The sequence below is a fragment of the Mugil cephalus genome, chromosome 14 (assembly GCF_022458985.1).
Source record: "Mugil cephalus isolate CIBA_MC_2020 chromosome 14, CIBA_Mcephalus_1.1, whole genome shotgun sequence".
Taxonomy (NCBI): Eukaryota; Metazoa; Chordata; class Actinopteri; order Mugiliformes; family Mugilidae; genus Mugil; species Mugil cephalus.
In genome coordinates this window covers 12,833,434-12,852,843 of record NC_061783.1, presented here as the reverse complement: position 1 = coordinate 12,852,843, position 19,410 = coordinate 12,833,434, and the positions used below count along the sequence as shown (strand labels likewise).

Genomic DNA, 19,410 nt, shown 5'->3' with positions numbered 1-19,410 from the left:
ATGAAATATTTTCTTTTTCTTTTTTACATGTATTGTCTAAATGAGGAACAACCTAACAGCTGGCCTGGCAATGTACAAATCAGCTGGTCTAAGGGTGCACCTGAGACCAGCATGACCAGTCAACTGTCGGTAAAAAAAATGTTTATTTAAGGATCCCTGTTGCTCATTGCACATTCTGGGAATTTTGTTCATTTTTGCCTGTAGAGCTTTATATATAATAACAGCTACAGGTTATGACTGTGAGTCAGTCCAGCAGCAGCAGAAGTCAGACTTGGCTCCAGGCGGTCTGGGCTGGATTGAGAAAAACAGAAAATAAAGCCACGAGGTGGAGAGTCTGTTCTTGGCTGCTCTCTTGTGCTCCACCGAGGTACTGCAGCTGGAGTGTGAGCTTTAGGTTAAATAACAGCCACTGTGTTCTTTGGTATCTGCTATTTATTTTTATTTTTATTTATTTATTTATTTTTTAATGCATATATTCTGTACTATCTTCCTTTTATCTGCTAAGATCCACAGGACACACTTCTTCTCTTTCTGAGCTGTGTGACAATAATCTTCAAATCTAAGTGTTTTCTCATTCACATCCTGCCACATAAAATCAACCACTCAAGTTACTTCAAAAGTATTTTAATTAGAGTACAATTCTTTTTTGTGTGTTGAAGATATGACTACAAGTATAATCCTGGCTTAAAAGGCTGTGATGACTTCTCTGAGTCAGGTGGGTCATGGCCACAATGAAATGTAACACGAGGACATGAGATACTGTAAAAGAAATGAATAATAATATCCAGCGACATTCATGTTTGTCATCCACCAGCAGGGGAAGATGTGTACCAGCCTGGTGCTGTATCATTTTAGGTAAGCTCGTGTGTCATAGAAAACCTTGGCAGTGATCAGATTGGCTGTTTGTCCTTCAGATGTTATTTAAATTCCATGAGCGACTTTTTGGGTCGATTAGAAAAGTGGCGCGAGCGGCGTTCAGTGTACAACCCTTCTATCGTTCATCAAGAAAAACATGTTTTCACGTGAAAGCAGCATTTTCAGAGAACACTGTAGTTTGCCGAGATGAACCACACAAGCATTCAGCGCAACTTCCTAAAACGTGTTAGAAAAAAAAAAAAGGCAAAGTTATGTTCAATTTCCTCAACTATATTATTACCCTGGAGCCTCCGGTGTATTCTCTTCCCATGCTTTTTTTTTTTTCTTATTACACAGAGCCAGTGTGGAGAGACTAGGTGTTACCTCCCTCCTCGAAACAATGGACAAGTGTTTAAATATTGACTCTGGCTCTGGAAGAGACACATTTATTTCAATCTCACCTCGGGTCAAGGCCGGACCTTGACGCACTGTTTGCTCTGTCTCTGTTCCGCTGATCCTGGATGGTTTCCTCCAACTATCTGAGCGTGGAGATCATTTTCTGACAGGCTGTCTGGGGGCTGCATTCATGGCACACACTGCATAAATTAACCCACAGTACTGAGCTGCGGACACAAAGTGCTGTACCTCCATGACACGAAAAGGCATACGTTCACTCTTTCCGCGCAGCGTTGGACCACTTTATGACCGCGTGGTGAACTAAAATTAAAACAATGACGCGAACAGGAATCAGATTGGCCCCGAAAATGTAACGCGCGGCAAACCAACGACGGCCTCAAAATGAAGGCGGAACAAACACGTGTTCGCGATAATACCAACTCTAACATATAACTAGGGCCATGCAGAAGCTACAAGCCAACGAGTGCATGGTTCAAATACAAAAGAGCTGTTAATCCTTCTCCAATCCAGTGTGAGTTTTCTATACTTGTGCAATATACTCTCAAATAAACATTAACGTGTTAAATTCATCAAGAAAAAAATAAACTAGAGTATGTTTGGCATCTCAACTTTGCCGGTTAGACAAAAGAAGGGAGACAAGGAGTGCGTGAGGAAAAGGAAAGACGCACAGCGGGGAGGGTTTCCCCCACAGAGAGCCTGAACAGACTCTGAAATATATATACGGTGGGCACAAGACCACATGCCTGCACCCGTCCCACGCTTTCCACACAAGTTAACAAGCGAGCGCACGTGTCAGGAGGAAAGATCACACAATTAGATCACAAGGCTGGCTGGGGAAAGTCTTTTTTTTTTTTTTTTTTTCCAATAAAGAGAGACTGGCACACAAGAGTTTGGGGAGGGGGGGTTGAGAGTGCTGGGGGGCCCCGGGGTCGAGAGGTTAAGGAGGGGTCGGCCCGGGATTAGTTCATCGGCGTCTCCTGGGTGGGTGAGTCCTCTGGCAGTGAAGACTCGGTGGTCAGAGTGCTGCCTTCTTCCTGGTTGACAGGGTCACTGGTGGAGCTGCTGGGAGTGATCTTGGTCTGATGAGGGAGGAGAAAAGAAAAAGAAACAGGCGTGAGGAAATTTATGCACCTGGAAAATGTGACAAATAACAGACACGCACACACTACAAGATTTAAAAACCCCCACAGAATATTATTGTTGTGCTTCATTGCCATAAATCTACTGCTCAACACTCCAGTCCAGCAGGTGGCAGTAATGCACCTGCAAGCTGGTTTACCAGCTGCCAGTCAAACCCAGGGAAGTAGTCGGCTAGATGAGTCAACACAGGGCGTCTGGAGTAACATCAAATTTTAATTCCCATCTACAGTAAAGCGGCCATTAACGTTAGCCTGAAGAGATGTATGTGTATTGTTGCGTGAAAACCTTACCAGCTACTCTACATTAATGTAAACTCTTGGACTCTTGGACATAAGTACTGACCATATATTTTAAATCCCGAATACCAAACATGTTTGAAACTGATCGAGCCACATGAGTCTACAAGTGGTTTGGGAGGTTTCAGAGAAACCTTAACTTTACCTTTACCAGATAATGGCCTGAGCTGAAGTTTGGTACCACAACATCTCCAGACTGGATTTCTGTGTTTTAAAATCCATTTTTTTAATATGATTTAAAGTAACTTATAAAAGGAAAATTTCAAAATCTTCCTGTTACAGGTGAAAACCTGAATTCAGCCATACACAGTCATACAACACCACTATTTAAATGCTAAAATACTTCTTTGTAAAAATGTAAATTGTAAATTAGACAACTGTATGTTGTTTTACATGTTACACATATGTTACACATATTTCCATATTTCCAGTCGTCCTTCTCCTTGCTTACAGAGAGAATTCTACTACTTCATCTTTCATCTAGTATAACCAGTGGTTCATAATAGCTAACTTTAGCTGTGCCTGCTTCAGTATATATCTTCTGGACTTTATGTATAAAACTACAAAGAAAAGATCCAATATGGCGTCTGTAATCAGTGATCGGTGGCTCACATGAGATAATCTTTTATTTATCCAACAGTGGAGGTAAAGTTACATCCTCTCACTTTAAAAGAAGCAACTTAAGGTGAATTCCTCTTTTCACTCACACTGAAACAATGTCAAACTCTGCGCGACCTCGGGCCACATTCAATTAAGTTATGAAAACTAATATGACACACTGATTGAAAGGATGATGTATACAATTGAGTGAAACTCTGAACCATCTGACCACGTCAGCAGATTTACCGCAGGCCGACGTCAGCGGGAAAACACAAACAAGTTGGAAGAACATACCGTCATAGCGGTTATACATTCAGGGTCACAGGCACATTTGCTACGTTATCTAGGGAGTGTTGGCATCGGCCTTACCTTCAGCGTCTCTACTTTCTCCTCAAATGACTTGAAGGTCGGTGCATTCCTGTTGAAGGAAATAAAAGACAAGAGTCTGAGACAAGATCACAGATGTAGCTGCACTAATTAAATTTATCTGACTTAATCACGCACTAAGATGTTTACAAATGTTTTGGAAAGCAGACATTAAGACCACATGTCTCCCCTTCAAAAGGAACAAAAAAAAAAAAAGGAGCGGTACCTCTATGTACCTTTGGAGGTCACGTTATCTGATACTTAATACACACAATGCAGGATTTTCTAAAGTGCCCCCATTCTATTCAAAAGGGTGCAGAGAGGCGTTTTTCATGAAAGCACAATCCAGTCAAAATGCAAAAAAGAAAAGGAAAAAACAGGCAGCATGATGCTTCTAAAAAGCCTCTAAAGTTAAATAAAATTAGTAGACATCTGGAAATATATTCAGACATTTATATTCCAAATTTTCACACAACAAGTTTTATAAATTGAGCACAAAATCTGGTCAAAAGTGAATCCAGAAGCAGCTGTGGCACACACTGTAAAGCGCTGGCGTATTCAGGGCAGGACTTTTCTTTTCGCAGAAACCTAAAGCAGTGGAGCGGTTTCTAAAGCTGGGTGTTTCCCAACGCGCAGCCAATCGATGCCGGCGCGGCTTTTATCTCGAAATTTCTGACAAGATTTCTGCCAGACCTGTGTGAGCTTGACGAAACGGCAGCCTGGCCGAGAGAGATTATTAGCGCCGCGGCTTCGCTGACAGCTGATAAAGTGGCTTTCGGCGGCGGCCGCTCTCGGTTTCCTTCGCGCTGTAATCTATAACAGGCTGCAGCTCCTTTCTAATGTCGCATACAAACATTGTGCGGCCTTTACCTCTTTTACGTTCAGCTGGGTTCCCTTACCTCATGACAGGCATACTAGCAGAGTGATGTAATGAGTGCATGCTATCCGACAGCATTAAGGAGAAGAAAGGGGGATGTTAGTGGTCGCCTTAGCAGAGTAGCACAGCACACAGTTTAACACAGACAGAACAAGGGGACAATAAAAAGAAAGGCAGGCTTACATATGCAGGCATAACATGCGGCTCAATACAAACCCTCACTTATTCTACCAAGTGCACAAATCCTATAAATCGGGCTTTATGTCATTAAGATCGATTGTGTATTAACACACTGGGTTTGTGCTAATCCTTCGCATTATGGCAGAGTATCTCGTCATCAAACAACGTCCGCAAAGCGCACACACACACACTCACACACACACACACACACACACACTCACACACAGCCCTTCTGACCCCTGTCAGAGTGCTCTTCACTAACCCACCCCCCACCCCCCCAAACCGGCCCTGAGCTCAGGCTCATCTGTGAGGCTGCGTTTCTCAGCACAGTGCGGCTTTGAGGGGGCTAATAATCTTGTTTGCAGCTCAGTAATCCAGAGAGAAGAGGGATGACAAAGGAGAAGACGGATTAGGACCTGGGGCGGATCAACGCGGGATAGATCTCAAATGGAACAATTTGTTGTTGGTTTTCTACTAAAGCTGTGATTAATTAGGAAATATCCCTGGCCCTGTGAAAGCACAAGTTTGACCTTTTTTTTCCCCCCGCAAAGATAATCAAACCATTAGATAAAAAACTAGCGCCATGATGAACCCGTCATGTCCCTTGGAAGTAGGAGGAACACAACTGGTAGCTGGAACAATAATGTATTTAGAAATGGGGTTAAAACAATATCAATTCAAAATCGGTGTGTAGGTATACGCCATTTCCTGTATGCGAAATGAGGGAGGTCCAAAACATGCAGAAACCGAAAGCACCATCAGGCCTGAAAGCTGAGGTGACTTGGAACTTTTTGGATTTTAAAAGCATGACGGCAGAAGATTTGGACAAAAGTAGAAAAGAAAATCAAATTAACAAATATGTCATAACTAAGCAAAATTGTTTTGAAACCGAAATACCTCTAAATGAATTAATATCGAATTCAGTTAAATTGAGGAATCTGAAATATTTAGACGCACAAACCGCAGCAGCCACACATTCAAAGGAACAGTTAATAAAATAAAATAAAATATCTGCGAAAAGGGTTCAACAGTTCCTGGGTACAGGTTAAATGTTTTTACTGTCCGACCCGACATGTGAGAAAGAGGCCGCGACCTGCAAAAGCTGACGATTAGTAGGCTAAAGTTCACACAAATTAATTCTCATTTGTTTAACACATATGAAAGTAGATGAGGAAGTCACTGCTCTGGGTTTAAACAAATGAGAGATGTTAATCGGGGACTCTCATAAGGGCTTCTGCTCCCAGTCTGTAGGCTAAGCTGACATGAGTTATTTCCCAAAGTTTGACTTAAACGTCGATCATCTGAGTCTCATTAACAAATCAGAACTATGGGTAGCGACAGTGAACACAAATTTCTCCTAAGCAGACCTAAAAACATCCCCATCCCCAAGGACAGATTTAGGGGACATAAAAACACCGGCAGCAGGTTGTTTAACAGGCAGTGAATGGTTTCGAGTATTTCCCAAAATATAATTAGCTCTTAAAGACACTCGGTGCATGGTCACATTATCCCCTCTGATGTCTCACCTCACATCCTCAAGCTTCCGGCTGATCGCTGAGCCCATGTTGGAGAAAGCTGCCGTGGCCTTCAGACCCGCCTGAGACAGAGTTTCAGACGTCCTCCTATAGCTGAAACAGAGAAAGCGAAACAGAGAGAGGGAGAAGTGGAGGAGTGGCAGGCAGCAAAGAGAGTGTGGTAACAAAAAAAAAAAAAAAAAAAAAAGGCGAAGGGGTCAAACGCTGAAGAGAGGCATCAAAGTCAGAGCTGAACTTCCATGTCTTTCATTTTAAAAAAGCCTGCGAGTGTCAGAATGCTGCTCATTTCCTGTAATATAAAACCCATCAAACCATTTCATACAGGCCACAGGCAGCCTGTCAAAAACACTGATATCTTTTTCTTCATTCGGCAGAGAGGGAACATTTTCTCTGACAGTTAACCACATTTCCTGGCAAATACATAGAACTATGCTGCATATGGAAAAGGAAGTATCATAAAGCCTTTTGCATGCAACCATGTTTCTACAAATACCACAAATGTAAAAAAAAATAAATGTGCCAAAAGAAAAAAATGAAAGATTTCTGATGCAGGAAGTGAAAAACAAACATCTGCACTCACGCTGTGGAGGTAGTGACCTCCTGCCAGGTTTTGGTGATGTTCTGCTTCAGCTCATTGAGAGGTGAGATGCCCAGCTTCCTCTTTATGTCCGCCACCTCCTTCTCTTTGGCTGCCAGCACCTGGGACAGAGTCTGGATCTCATCTTCCACCTGAGAGCCACAAAGAGAGTAGCGAGTGTGATTCAATTATGATGAAAAGAAATGACACATGATCTGTTCCAACCAGTCTTTGCCATCATAAAGGGCAGCTGTCTTTAACGCAGCCACGTCCGAGTTCTGATCTGGACTCGCTGAACCACAGCCTCTTTAATCCCAGATCCCTCCTGACCTTGGCCAGTTCCTCTTGCAACTCCTGACGCTCTTCCTCCGTCATGGCGGGTGGAGTTGGAGCGGGACTGACAGACGTCACGGCATCTTCTCCCACCTCTGGGATGTAGTCAGTGTGGGAGTCCTGGGAACCTGGGAGCAAAAAAAGGAAAATACATGTATGTGTCTGTAAAACTGACGGATTTCAGATTTGAATGATTAACAGCGGCTGTTGGTTGTCAAACCGTCTCGCTGTTTCTCTTGAGGGTAAGAAGACGAAAGATGCCAACAATACTGTTTTATAAATTTCACAATCACACACATAAGTTTTAACCCCTACAGATGCACAACACCCTCTCCCCTTCACACACGCTCCTATTTCCCTTCAACTCTAATACAGCGAACAGCGAGGTCTTTGATGTTGCAGTCTCTGGTAGAGGAGCAGCAGTGCATCAATAATACAAAGACATTTCTAGATGGAGACGTCCTGGGCTCAGACAGTGTGATAGAACACACGAGGCTGGGTTGTAGGATCTGCGCGAGTCAAAAGAACAACAGCACAAGAGGGTGTTTTCGTACACAAAAGAGACACAAATGTGTCTCTTTTCTTTGTACCTGGCTTTTCAAGTCATTCCAAGGAAGTAAAAATACAGATACAATGACCCAAATAGGACAGCGTCAATAAAAGAGGAAACCTGAGAGCTGAATAAATCTGTGTGAGGGGAAGAGGACAAAAAGGGAACTGCTAGATTCGTGCACTGTTCCATCAACGGGACAGGGACAGGACTATCATACAAATGAAGCCAAAAAAGAAAAAAGGGCCCACTACCATCATGGTACCAACATGGTAACCAGTTAACTGGCTAAAAAAATATTGTGTACAGAATTTTGATTGGTTGTTGCTGGTTATCACTTTAAAAACAAGAAAGCAGCCAATAGCTTATCATTCAGATTAGAAACAATGAGCAGCGGGTAGCCTAAAGCAAGTCAGTCAGTCAAAGAGTAAAAAGTGTGAGTCTTCCTGGGAACTAGAGGAGTCAGGAGTCACTGCCCCTTTTAAAAACAATGACAGGGGACAACCCTCTACAGACGCAAGATACAACACGATATAATTAGTGAGCTTCAGAGGAGCTAGTTTTCTTAAAGACGAGCTACGCCGGCTGTTTCTTTTTTCAGTATTAATGTTAAGCTAGGCTAATTGGGCTAAAGAAAATATTTGAATATTTTGAACCATGAACTTCCTTCAAAATGCGTTTGGATTGTTAATACTAGCTACTGGTTTCATAGGTTCCTATTAGTGGCACTTCTTCTAATAAATTTTCACATTTGTGAGACCAAACTGCTGGGAATACCAGTATAATAACAGATATATCTAAACAGCAGAATGTTGTCTCTTGCACCTGTAACTACACCTGATTGTGATGTTTATAATGTACTTATACCCTGCAGTACAATTCAAACAGCAGAAAAAAATAGGCAAAGTACCAATGAAAGTCTCTTAATGAGAGACTAGAGAGATCTAATTCACGTTCTAACTGAGACTGATAAATGTTTCATGCGGAAAGACATCACAGAAAATCAAGTAATACATCGTCCAACAAAGGCTGGACTTTCCTTCACAAATGTCTGGAGAGCTGTTAATAAAAACCTTCCAATCACACCCTATTATAATAAGCCGAGAGCTGGGCTGTGCCATTACTTGTTTTTTCCTACATTTAATTAACACCTTGGGAATAAGAAGAGCTGAATGGACATATCTCAAGTGCAAATATTTATTTGTCAAAACATGCAAGCGGTGGAAATCAGTGCCTAATCATTTTGCAGAGGAAACCGAGGCAGGCATTACAGTAATTATGTTAGACAGAAATACAGAGGAAATTGTCTTTCAGCCTTCAGTGCCCACCATTTCTCTGAAGTGCTGCACTTTTCATCTGTCCACAAACTACTTCCCCCTCATATATCCGTCTCTCTCTGATGTGGTACGTTTGCCCTTTCTTTCTACGAAGAGCCAAACAAAACGTACAGATTGCACACCTGCTTACAAAGACTGCATTGTGTAATAGACACTTCCCCCTAAAATGGCTACATTTCAGCCACTAAAATGGCACGTGTCTTATTCTTTCTTGTCATAACCGACGTGATGATGCCCAAGAACTGGATCTGTTCTTTCTGTTCTGGTCTGGTCGCTCTGCACGAGTGATAACAGATAATAGCTTGGTGTTTTTGTCGGTGCAGAGAAAAAAAAACAAGGGAGAGATAAAAAGAGAAGTTTGTATGCGAGTGTAGGCAGAAGTTTGGCTTGCTACAGCAAACTGCATACCCACCCACAGCACTGCCCAACCCCTCCGACTGAGCTCATTTCCTCTCGACGAGCTCTGCCTTATGACCACCCAACTCCGCGCGGCTGTCAAACCTCTAACGACTCTGAAGAGCGCCTGAAATGAGCAACATTTTAACCTGCCAGAATGCAAGCGTGTAATTATCTCTTTTTTTTTGTGGTAACTAGCCAAAATAAAAACAGAGCTGTTGTTTAGGGCCACTTAAATGAAGCAGCCTAATCACTTGATAACTGCATTTTTGTTCTCTTTTAAGACGGCGCTCCACACAAACAGAAAGTGACACTGGAATTTTTATGAGATCAAACTCTGCTGATGATAGCACGTCTGGTTTGCTGTGCTAGACTTCCCAATACCTATGACGAAACAGTGTTCAGTTTCTTCCTTGTCTTTTTCAACAGACAGTATAGTGTGACTGAGCAAAAAAAAGACACAGAAAGACGGAACATTATTAATTTGAACAAACACTTCTCTACATGTGGACATGAAATGTTGAAACCATTCAGATGTGGCTTGAACACCTCAATGAAGGTGAGATTAATGAAAGTTTTGAAGGAAATGGAGCAAAGCTCAACAATAACTTGGGGGTCTGAGTTCACTGTTTTCTTAAATGCAAACACTATCTGAAAAGTTAAAGGAAAATTAGGAAAGGCTGCTGTCACACACACACACACACCACCAACAATTAGCATTTGTTCCCTCCCCCTTGCAGTTTGCGTTCCCCCAAATACTTCCCGGCCAGTGAACCAAGCCCATGTTTCATCTGTGTGTCCACCACACACACACACACACACACACACACACACACACACACACACACACTCGGCCTCCCCCTTTATTCCCTGTGTACCTCTGGTCTTGACAGCTGGTGAGCTGGGCGGTGTGTCGCCGTAGGCTGGGGAGAGGTAAAGGTAGCTGGAATTGACTCCTTGTTCAAAGTCGAATGGAGAGTGGTATTCCTCCAGAGGCTCCATATTTACAGCTCGCAGTGTGTTAATGCTCTCAGCGACTACCACCTCCTCGCCGCCACTGCTACCTAAGCAGAGCCAGCCAAGTGGTGATTGTTTGCATGTGATCCGGGCGCGTGCTGGTTGTCTGTGTCTCCTTGTTCACAGCGTCCTGGGCTCTTGTGTGTTCTCTTGTACGTGATGGAGAGAGACACACACAGTGTAGAGGAGGTTTCCTGGTGACTTTTAGGTAGTCAGTAGGATACTATAGGTACGCAAGGTGTTCATTTTTCCATTTCTACGGCACTCGTTGAATGCTCTGCTCCTTCCCTGCTGTTAATGAGTTACCTGTGCCCTCAAGCAGCTGTTGCAGCAGGCACACACACTCTGCACACGCATGCCCTCCTGCTTCCTCTCCGCGGTAATCCCAAAGGTCAATTCTCAGTCCATCCTTCACACATCCTTTTGCGCAATCGGCTTGGTTTTTCGGCGTTAGCTTCTGCTAGCCACGGCTAGTGCTCTGGCGCGATCGCATGACACTCGCGTTTCAATACTCTCCTGCCACTCTGCCAGTTCCCTTCCTCCCTCACTTTCTGTCATCCATCCTATCATCCAAGGAGGGTCCCGTTTGTGTGGGCTGGTGATGTGGTGTGTGCGTTTGTATGTGTACGTGTGGGGGCGCATTAGATGAAAAGCATAATCTGCAGTGTCCCAGATTACTGCGGAGCGCTAATCCATGGTGGCCGGTCCAGCCTGAAGCAGCAGTAATGCCAGTCAGCTACAAAGGAGAAGAGAGGGTGCCCGAGGCTACACAAGGTATTGTGTGTGTGTACTTACAGGAAAGTGCTCTGTGTGGTAAAGGGGACACACACGCCACTGTCAGTGTTTCATGCAGGGCAGTATACTCACTACTGCGGGCTCAGACAGACATTTTCTGAACTAGCTTCCATAATGTGAAACACTCGTCATATAAAACCGTCCTTTCACTCAAACAGCTTTTCGGAAATCCAGAAACGCTGTTTTTGTCACACTACAGACCCAAAACAGATCACAGAGCTCTATTTTATGAGGCAAGAATTGCTCAGGATAATCCATGTCCTATCCAATTCAGACACATTAGCAGAGAGTCAACAGACAGCAATGTATTCAAACACCTACTGAGACGAGATTGTAATATCATCGAAAAGCAATCGGTGTCCTAAGCCACAGCCAGAATCGTAAATAAGAGGTTGCTACGGTGAACACTGACCACTGGAAATAAAGTAGTAAGGATATATAAAAAAAAAACATCAAATGTAATAATAGGAAAGATGCGAAATATAAAACTAATAAACCCATCTGTAAAGAAATGTTTGAGAAGCAATTCAGAGCGTAAACAGCCAGACAGGAATGTTTGCGTGATCTTCTCCAGGAAATACCTCGCGTTAAGACAGAAAGGCAGGTACTTTCCAGGAAATATTGAAGAAGGGGGGACAAATTCCAATTAGCTATGTCAAAGTGAAGAAAATAGAGATTCGACCTTTTGACTTGTGCTCTGTGTACAATAAAACATATGAAAGCTTAATCGTTTATATACAGACTGATAAATCTGAAACGAAACAATCCTGAATTGACTGATTCATTTAAACATCAGACTCTATAACAATGAATTAAAATGTGCTGAATCATCTGGAATGTCTAAATATTTCCACTGGAGGAAAATACCCGACCATGTTATTGCTTTATAATCTTAATGTACGAAACAAAACTGACAAAAGTTCACAACACAATAGTAGATAGGAAAAATGGAGGATATATTTCTCATGTGTGACAGGCACAACATTAGAGGCTATGGGTCATACGAGGATAACTAATGTAAGTGCACCATGCCCTGATCGGAGTCAGGCTCCACTGCTCCACTGCACTGTGAGGTCAGTCCAGTAGTGACACGCTCACAGTACAGTCACTCATCACAAGCTATCAAGTGTCAACATGCACTGTAATAGTCCCATGTCAAGGACAGTGAATCCTTCACAGCACATTTATCATCTTGCTCCTCAGATTTTTGGTCTTTGTATAGATTTTTGGATAAAATTGTTTGTCTTGTTAGAGTTAAATGCTTTTTTTAAATGCAGAGATAAATTAAATGTCAGTTATTAACAACTTAGTTAACATTTAGACTGGCCAGGCCCCCTCAAAGGATGACTTCAACCCCCCCAGTTGCCCTCCCTACCAGTGGAGCCACTGATCCATGAGGTGCTTCATGTGACACTTGTTAAGAAAATGACAATCATCCTCGAATTGGATCCATTATAAAATGTTACGAAATCACAGTCACAAATCTGACAATTTCAGAAAACAATTTTAGTGTGTCTTTAGATTGGACTGTTCGATAAATGACATTTGATTTCTAAACTAAACAGATGAGGATACCAGCCGGCAAAACAGCCTGTGATACCCCTCCCCTCCTTTGACTGTAACTAAGAACAAACGGCCATTTTTTAGTGGCTAATGCAGCACGGCATGAGATCAATTACCTTACTATTCAAGACATAGCCTGTCACATGATGAGTCTAACAAGAATCATGAGACATGGATGACTGTGGATGCACCAACTGGGCCCAAAGTTCTCATGAGATGTTCATCATGGGAAAACAGTAAGAAATGCAGGGTGTGGTTACACCTCAGATGGAGCGCAGATACCGTCCATGTGTATCCCATCTAGGAGCGCAGCTGCATTATTTCAGATAAATATCTTGACAAACCGGTTTACAGAAGTAGTTTTGGAAATGCTTCTTTATCACCAGGGGTTGATAAGATGGGAACCTACTCGAGGCTGTAGATAAAATGCAAAGCTATCCATGAAAACAGGTGGGACAAGATTAAAGTTAACACAAAAAGGTTGCTGCGACAACCTCTAAAGCTCACGAATTAACACATCACATTTTGCTTGCAAAAACGAGCTAAAGTGCACTGTTAAAATGTAATGCGTCTGTCTATTTCTAGGCCTACACTAAGCAAGTCTACGTTAGTTAGTCAGTTAGTTAGTTAGATAGTTAGTCTGCTTATGCTTGAGTTGAACAGCACAGTACCAAATATTGTCTGCTGTTTTAACACCACAGGACCTGCTTTGACACTCCACCAGATACTATTTTATAAAATTAACAAGTACACAGTTGAGTTCAACAGCGTTGAGAGTTGATGGAGAAATAGGAACTAGCTCACAAGAAGAGAAGTTCTGTACAATGACAACAGAGAGGTGTTGAAAACGGATCCAGAAATTCCAGTTTCTCTGCAATCAGTGGTAACGCACAAATACAAGTTTCAGTCACAGTGTTTCTGGGTCTCAGTTATCACCACTAGAGCACAAATGTCAAGTGGGTTTACAATCTTCTCAGCATGAATTTGCAAAGTGCAAAAATGACATTTATATTATTTTTCAATTACAATAGCTGCTCTCCCCAATTTGTCCACTTTGTCCAATTTGTAATTGGATACGAGTAACTGGACAGAATACAACACCGACTAAACAGCAGACAGTAACAAGAAGAAGAAGAAGTTGTTACTGTCATTGTCCCCTGAAAAAAAAAAAAAAAAATACAGTTTGGCAGCTCTGTGGTTGGGGGCAATAGAAAATAGAAACTATAGCAGCAAAAAAAACAACATAGCAGCTATACACAATAAAATAGAAATAGGCAATAAAAGCACACAGTAGGACAGAAATGAATGTAATTGGTACAGTGAGGGAAAAATGGGCAGAATTTAAAACAGTAAATAATTTAAAAATGTTCGCGCCCTAATGTGCCCAATTTTTTTTCTTTAGATTTTTTTTTAAAAAGAATGGTTTATTAAATGTAAACATTCGTCTTATTTACTTATTCTTCTCTGCGCTAAAACAAATGGAAAAAGTCTGGAGTTGTTGTAAGTTACAGGTTACTATTAGGTTGACGGTACTGGTCCGGCCCGCTTGAGATCAAACTGGGTTGTATGTGGCCCCAAACTAAAATGAGTTTGACACCGCTGATTTAGAGCATCTCTTAGTTGAAAATGAGACTGAATAGAGTAATAAATATTAGATTATTTAAGACTAATACTTTACACACACTTGTCCATTTGACAGCGCAACCCGAAGTTTTTCTCAGCAGTGTCATGTTGGAAGGTACTGTGTGTGATGCCAGAGGCACCAGACAGGTGAGAGCACTGCTCGGCCAAATCTCACGGGTTAATGCAAAATTCTTTATAGTGCTGCACTGAAAGCAGAGATATTAAAGGAACCAGTTTTGTAACAAAAACTATAATTTAAGAGTGCATATCTGTACTGTATCAGACAGTTTGCAAAAACATTAAACACGTTGTACTATTACTACATATTCGAGTTAACAGAGTTGCCTGAACTTGTCATAGATACTGGGATTTCTGACTCTCGCTCTATAACAATGCTCTGATGAGAACTCAGCAAACTGAGAGCGACACGAGCAGCAAACTGAGAAGAATATCCACAAGGTCTTAACTAACACATCAATTTCAATCATAAAGCACATTCTCTAGCTTTCATGTAGTTACCACCTCAAAAAAAAAATTCTCAAATGCACAGTGGGGGGCTCCCTTCAGTCATTGAGATGAAACGTGCGCATCTGCAGATGTCAGTGTTTGAAGCAACAGGTTTTTTTTCAAAAAGGCTAAAGATTCTGGGTAGTATGCTTTCATTTAAACAGTAGCTGGCATTAAGCCCTTCCATGGCTAAAACTAACCATAACTGCTAGCAGGCATTTGTAGATATTTGTAGATAGATGTTTATTTAGCAAAAATAGAGTACATGTGCAGCAAAGCTCACAGCAGTGATAATTACCAAATAAGGCTGGATGTACCTTTCATTTAGATGTTCTTATTTTGACAGCATTATGACAAAATTCTTATGTTATTGTATTCAATCTTACCAAAATCTGTCATGAAATCTTTATACACAAGAACATATTTTAAAAGTTAAAAGATATAAGTTTAAAAATATTGTTCTACTGAATAAATTTCTAGTTTTAGCAAATCAGCTGTACATTGCTGGGAGGATGTTTTCTGTGAGAGACTTCCTTTGACAGATGAAACCAGACAGTTGTGCCTCATAGAAATCTAATAAGGCAAAAATGTTGGCCGGTGCTCACGATCAATCTCATTAGTCAAGAGTTGAAAAACAAGATGGACTGGTGAGAGGACTGTATCGTTTCTGAACAGTCAATGTGAGTCAAAACCATAACTTTTTTTTTTTCGGGGAAGCAGAAAATAGCAAAATAATTGTAAAATCAATATTTCAATTGAAGAACATTTAGCCTCCAGTCGGAGGATTTCATCATAGGACTACAAATACCAAAAATGGTTCTCCACAAATTATTACATGGCAAAACTTCAAGTTCAAGTCTCCAAAGGTTACCTCAAATTGCAACTTTTGCAAAAAAAAACTACACCTACAGAAGACAAAAATCCCACTGACGCAAAAAATAAATAAACAAAAAGAATGCGCGTAGTCTATCTGAAAATGCTGAATACAAACATAAAATCTCATCTCATCTTCTACTACCACTTCTCCTCACTAAGGTTGCAGGGGTTGCTTGAGCCAATCCTCGCTGTCATGGGGCGAGAACAAACGTAACATAATAATAATAAAAAAAAAACTGATGAATCTATCTATAATGATATACTTCAATGTGCCCTTTTAGTTTCAAATACTGCTGACAGAGCTGGCTGACATCCAAAAGGTGACAGTGACAATGAGAAGCATTAGAGAGGATGAAGGTACAGATGGTGGCAGGATATGGTTACCATAGATACCTGCATAAAAGTGTGGTACTGAAATGAACTTGCCTGTCTGTTGCCATGACAGCGTGACTATAAAGAAAGAGAACACAATAGTTCCTATTATGATAATTAAAGTGATAGAATGACAGCTACAAACAATGTGAAGCTCATCACTTCTGTAAAGTTACAGTTCTGGTGAAGGTTTTCTTTCGTCTGATTATTTCATTTATTTTCCATAGAAGAATTATTACATTATACTGCCATGTTTATTTACTTTTTAAGTCATGCTGTAATTCAGGCTAGAACATTCACTGCTTTACTTGTATTTTAAGTCATTTAAGGGAACTTAAAAAATACATGTATTGTTTGTGAAATTGGCTGCATGCACATAAAGGAAAGATATCCAAGGAGAAAATCTTAAAAGCACGTTGTGTGAAAGCTGTTCACAATCAAATGGGAATAAAAGTGAGAAGACAAGCACTCTCTCAAAAAATAGTGACTAAATAGAAGAGATTTAAAAAAAATAGATAAGATTTCCATCTGTCAACAAAATGAAACCCAACACTGTGACTGACGGATCAGTCTGAATAATAAAACCCGATTTGACACAGGGAAGCATAAATTCTCAACCACTTACAGGTCACATTTTTGTTCCTGCAACAATACACAAAATATGCTGTGCCTTTCCCTTCTGTTATATTAAAAAATAGCAATATGGAGATATCAGGAAATTACATTTGAGAAACCATGGAGGTGAAGACGGTTTTTGGTGACAGGAAATTAGGTCAAAACTTATTTATCTAGAATTCCCTTGAGGTGAACAAATAAGCCGGTGGCACTTTTGGTATGTGCAAATAGAATGCAGTTCAACAATGTTTCCAATAACTACACACCGTTATATATGATATATCTATAAAACATATCTATATGACTTAGACTTGCTATATTGTCATTCAACAAACACACCACCGGTGCATATATAAAACAGAATTTTATTACCTTGGCTCACAGTAGAGTAGACTCTCACTCTCTCTCTCTATACATATACATACATATATATATACGTATATATACACACACACACACACACACTCACACACACACACACACACACACATACATATATGTATATTTGTATTTGTTCTATAGTTTTCTTGAATTGATCCAAAAACAAATGCAGATACATGAGGTGTAGCTGCTATGACAGTCTAAAAGAAGGCACCAGGAATGGCAGGTAGAACAAATACCCAACACACCTGTGGTTCATAGGCTCAACTCTTCTGGCTTTGGCACCATGAAATCACAACACTATCGCCATGATTTCGAAAAGGAGCAAAACATGTGGATCCCCGTTTGTCAGTGCAAGAAATAATAAATAATAAAAGACAGTGTGACCTGACTAAAACAAGATATCATTGGGACATCAATGCGTAGTGGTCAAACTATTTGTATACGTTTCAGTCACATAACGTATATTCAACGTTTTATTACCTATCGATGTTTTTTGGCCCATTTTTTAACGTTAAACAGAAATGCCAACTTCCTCGTTTTATGTTTTTTACTGAACTACAACAAATGCTGCTCAATATTGTACTTCCGTGCTGTCTTTTATGAATATTAAATCTCTATTGTGTTGATGTATCCTAAATATTACTTGTCTATGTCCCAACATTGATTTAACTGACAATATTCGAATTAGAAAATTAGCATATGCTCCCAACGTACAAACTTTAGTCACGGCGAAAAGTTAGCCAGTTTGCTAGCTTTCACGAGTTTGAAAAGTAGTTTCAGGACATCGGCTACCACACTGAGAGACTGACACGCCGCTTAATAAATGAATTACCTTTCTCTGCATCGTCCATCGTCGAGCGGACCCGTGTTTCTTGCTGTTTAGTGGTCAGGCTGTGCAGGTTGTTGCTACTCTCTTCCTGTTCTCTCCCTCATGTTGCCAAGGAGCTCGCCGCGCGGGGTGGGGTTCCCCGTGACGTCATCACGCAGCAGTGTAAACAGAAGCGAGCACGTGGATCGACTTTTACACCATCAACAATACACAACTGCACCACAAGGACACGTCAGTATTTTTACTGTACAACACAAATTATATCACTTGCATAGTAATAACTGCTCTATAGTTGTGTGTAATTACTTAACTATTTCTTAATGATGTCAAACTGACCATGAATGATCCATTTCCATGAGCTACTTATGCTGATATTAACTAAACCTAAATTAAATAAAAACACATTCCAAGGTTATTCAGACGTTACAGTAACAATGCAAAGAATATTTAAAACCCAGCTATGTATGCTCTGATGATCTCTTTTTCTTTTCTTTTTTAATTGATTTGATCATATTCTTCATATACTTTTCAATAAGATTTTTGCAATTTGATTTTGCTATCCACATCCCACCCTGCAAGTTGTAGAAACGTATTTCTGAAAATTGTCTTGGGCCTTTTTCACAGAATTTGCAGTGAAACTGTGGGAATATTTATTTAACCAGCAGAAGAAGCAATGTAGAACTCATTCAATAACAGTGGCAGAGAATATACTGTATGATAGTATGACTCTGGTTGCCATATTCATCAAAAGGAATTAAAATGTATCACCTCGATTCATTTTGCAATATTAAGTTGTAGCCAATGCTGTACAAGCTGGAGAAATAAATATATGCACTAATTGTACAGTGGACATCCCCCTGGGAACAAGTGGGATATACAGTCTTACACCTCACTGTAATCAAAACCTGGGTTAAATCTCACTCTTGTTCACACGCTGCGTTCAAAGCTTTTAATTGGACAGTACTGAAACTATACACCCAACAATGTGAAGCATCACACACACAAACAGACAGACAGAGAGAGAGTGTGTGTGTGAGTGTGGGCGCTCACATGAAAGAGTGCCATCTGCTGGAATTAATTATGATGACGAGATACAGAAACAAACTCAAGAAACATGTTCCTTAAAAAAAGGAAAGAAAAAAAAGAAAGACTTTACTCCAGGCTACGACAAGTGACTGAATGACAGTTTCACACCCACGTGACTTCATTAGGTCACACGTATCTTATTATTATTATTATTATTTACACCTGTTTAATTCATTATGAACACATCAAATCCTAGGACGCCAATTAAAATATACAATAAACTATAACTTCATGCTGATGACTCTACATTATGCTCATATGATGTAGACAAAGAAGATATTATA

General features: G+C 40.7%; 1 protein-coding gene across 3 annotated transcripts; it reads right to left on the bottom strand.

Moving 5' to 3' along the window:
* Positions 1–608: 608 nt before the first annotated feature.
* Positions 609–18,200, bottom strand: tpd52 (tumor protein D52). 3 transcript variants are annotated; one of them, XM_047605253.1, is made up of 7 exons: positions 18,044–18,200; positions 7,174–7,304; positions 6,847–6,995; positions 6,258–6,359; positions 4,574–4,615; positions 3,678–3,726; positions 609–2,351 (listed from the first exon to the last, which is right to left on the bottom strand). In XM_047605253.1, exons 1-7 carry the CDS (start codon positions 18,060–18,062, stop codon positions 2,232–2,234), a joined length of 612 nt encoding a protein of 203 aa, XP_047461209.1. In that variant the 5' UTR covers positions 18,063–18,200; the 3' UTR covers positions 609–2,231. The 3 variants fall into 3 exon arrangements, with proteins under 3 accessions (XP_047461209.1, XP_047461207.1, XP_047461208.1); XM_047605251.1 differs by lacking the exon at positions 18,044–18,200 and adding an exon at positions 10,338–10,959; XM_047605252.1 differs by lacking the exons at positions 4,574–4,615; positions 18,044–18,200 and adding an exon at positions 10,338–10,913.
* Between the last annotated feature and the right edge of the window lie 1,210 nt (positions 18,201–19,410).

Bases quoted from the DNA above. Each gene is read 5' to 3' on its own strand.
- tpd52 (XM_047605251.1), bottom strand. From the start codon at position 10,461: ATGGAGCCTCTGGAGGAATACCACTCTCCATTCGACTTTGAACAAGGA. The intron at 6,996-7,173 runs GTCAGGAGGGAT...TGTGGCTCTCAG, and splicing joins TGCAAGAGGAACTGGCCAAG to GTGGAAGATGAGATCCAGAC. The intron at 4,616-6,257 runs GTGAGACATCAG...GCTGTCGGATAG, and splicing joins CGGAAGCTTGAGGATGTGAG to CATGCACTCATTACATCACT.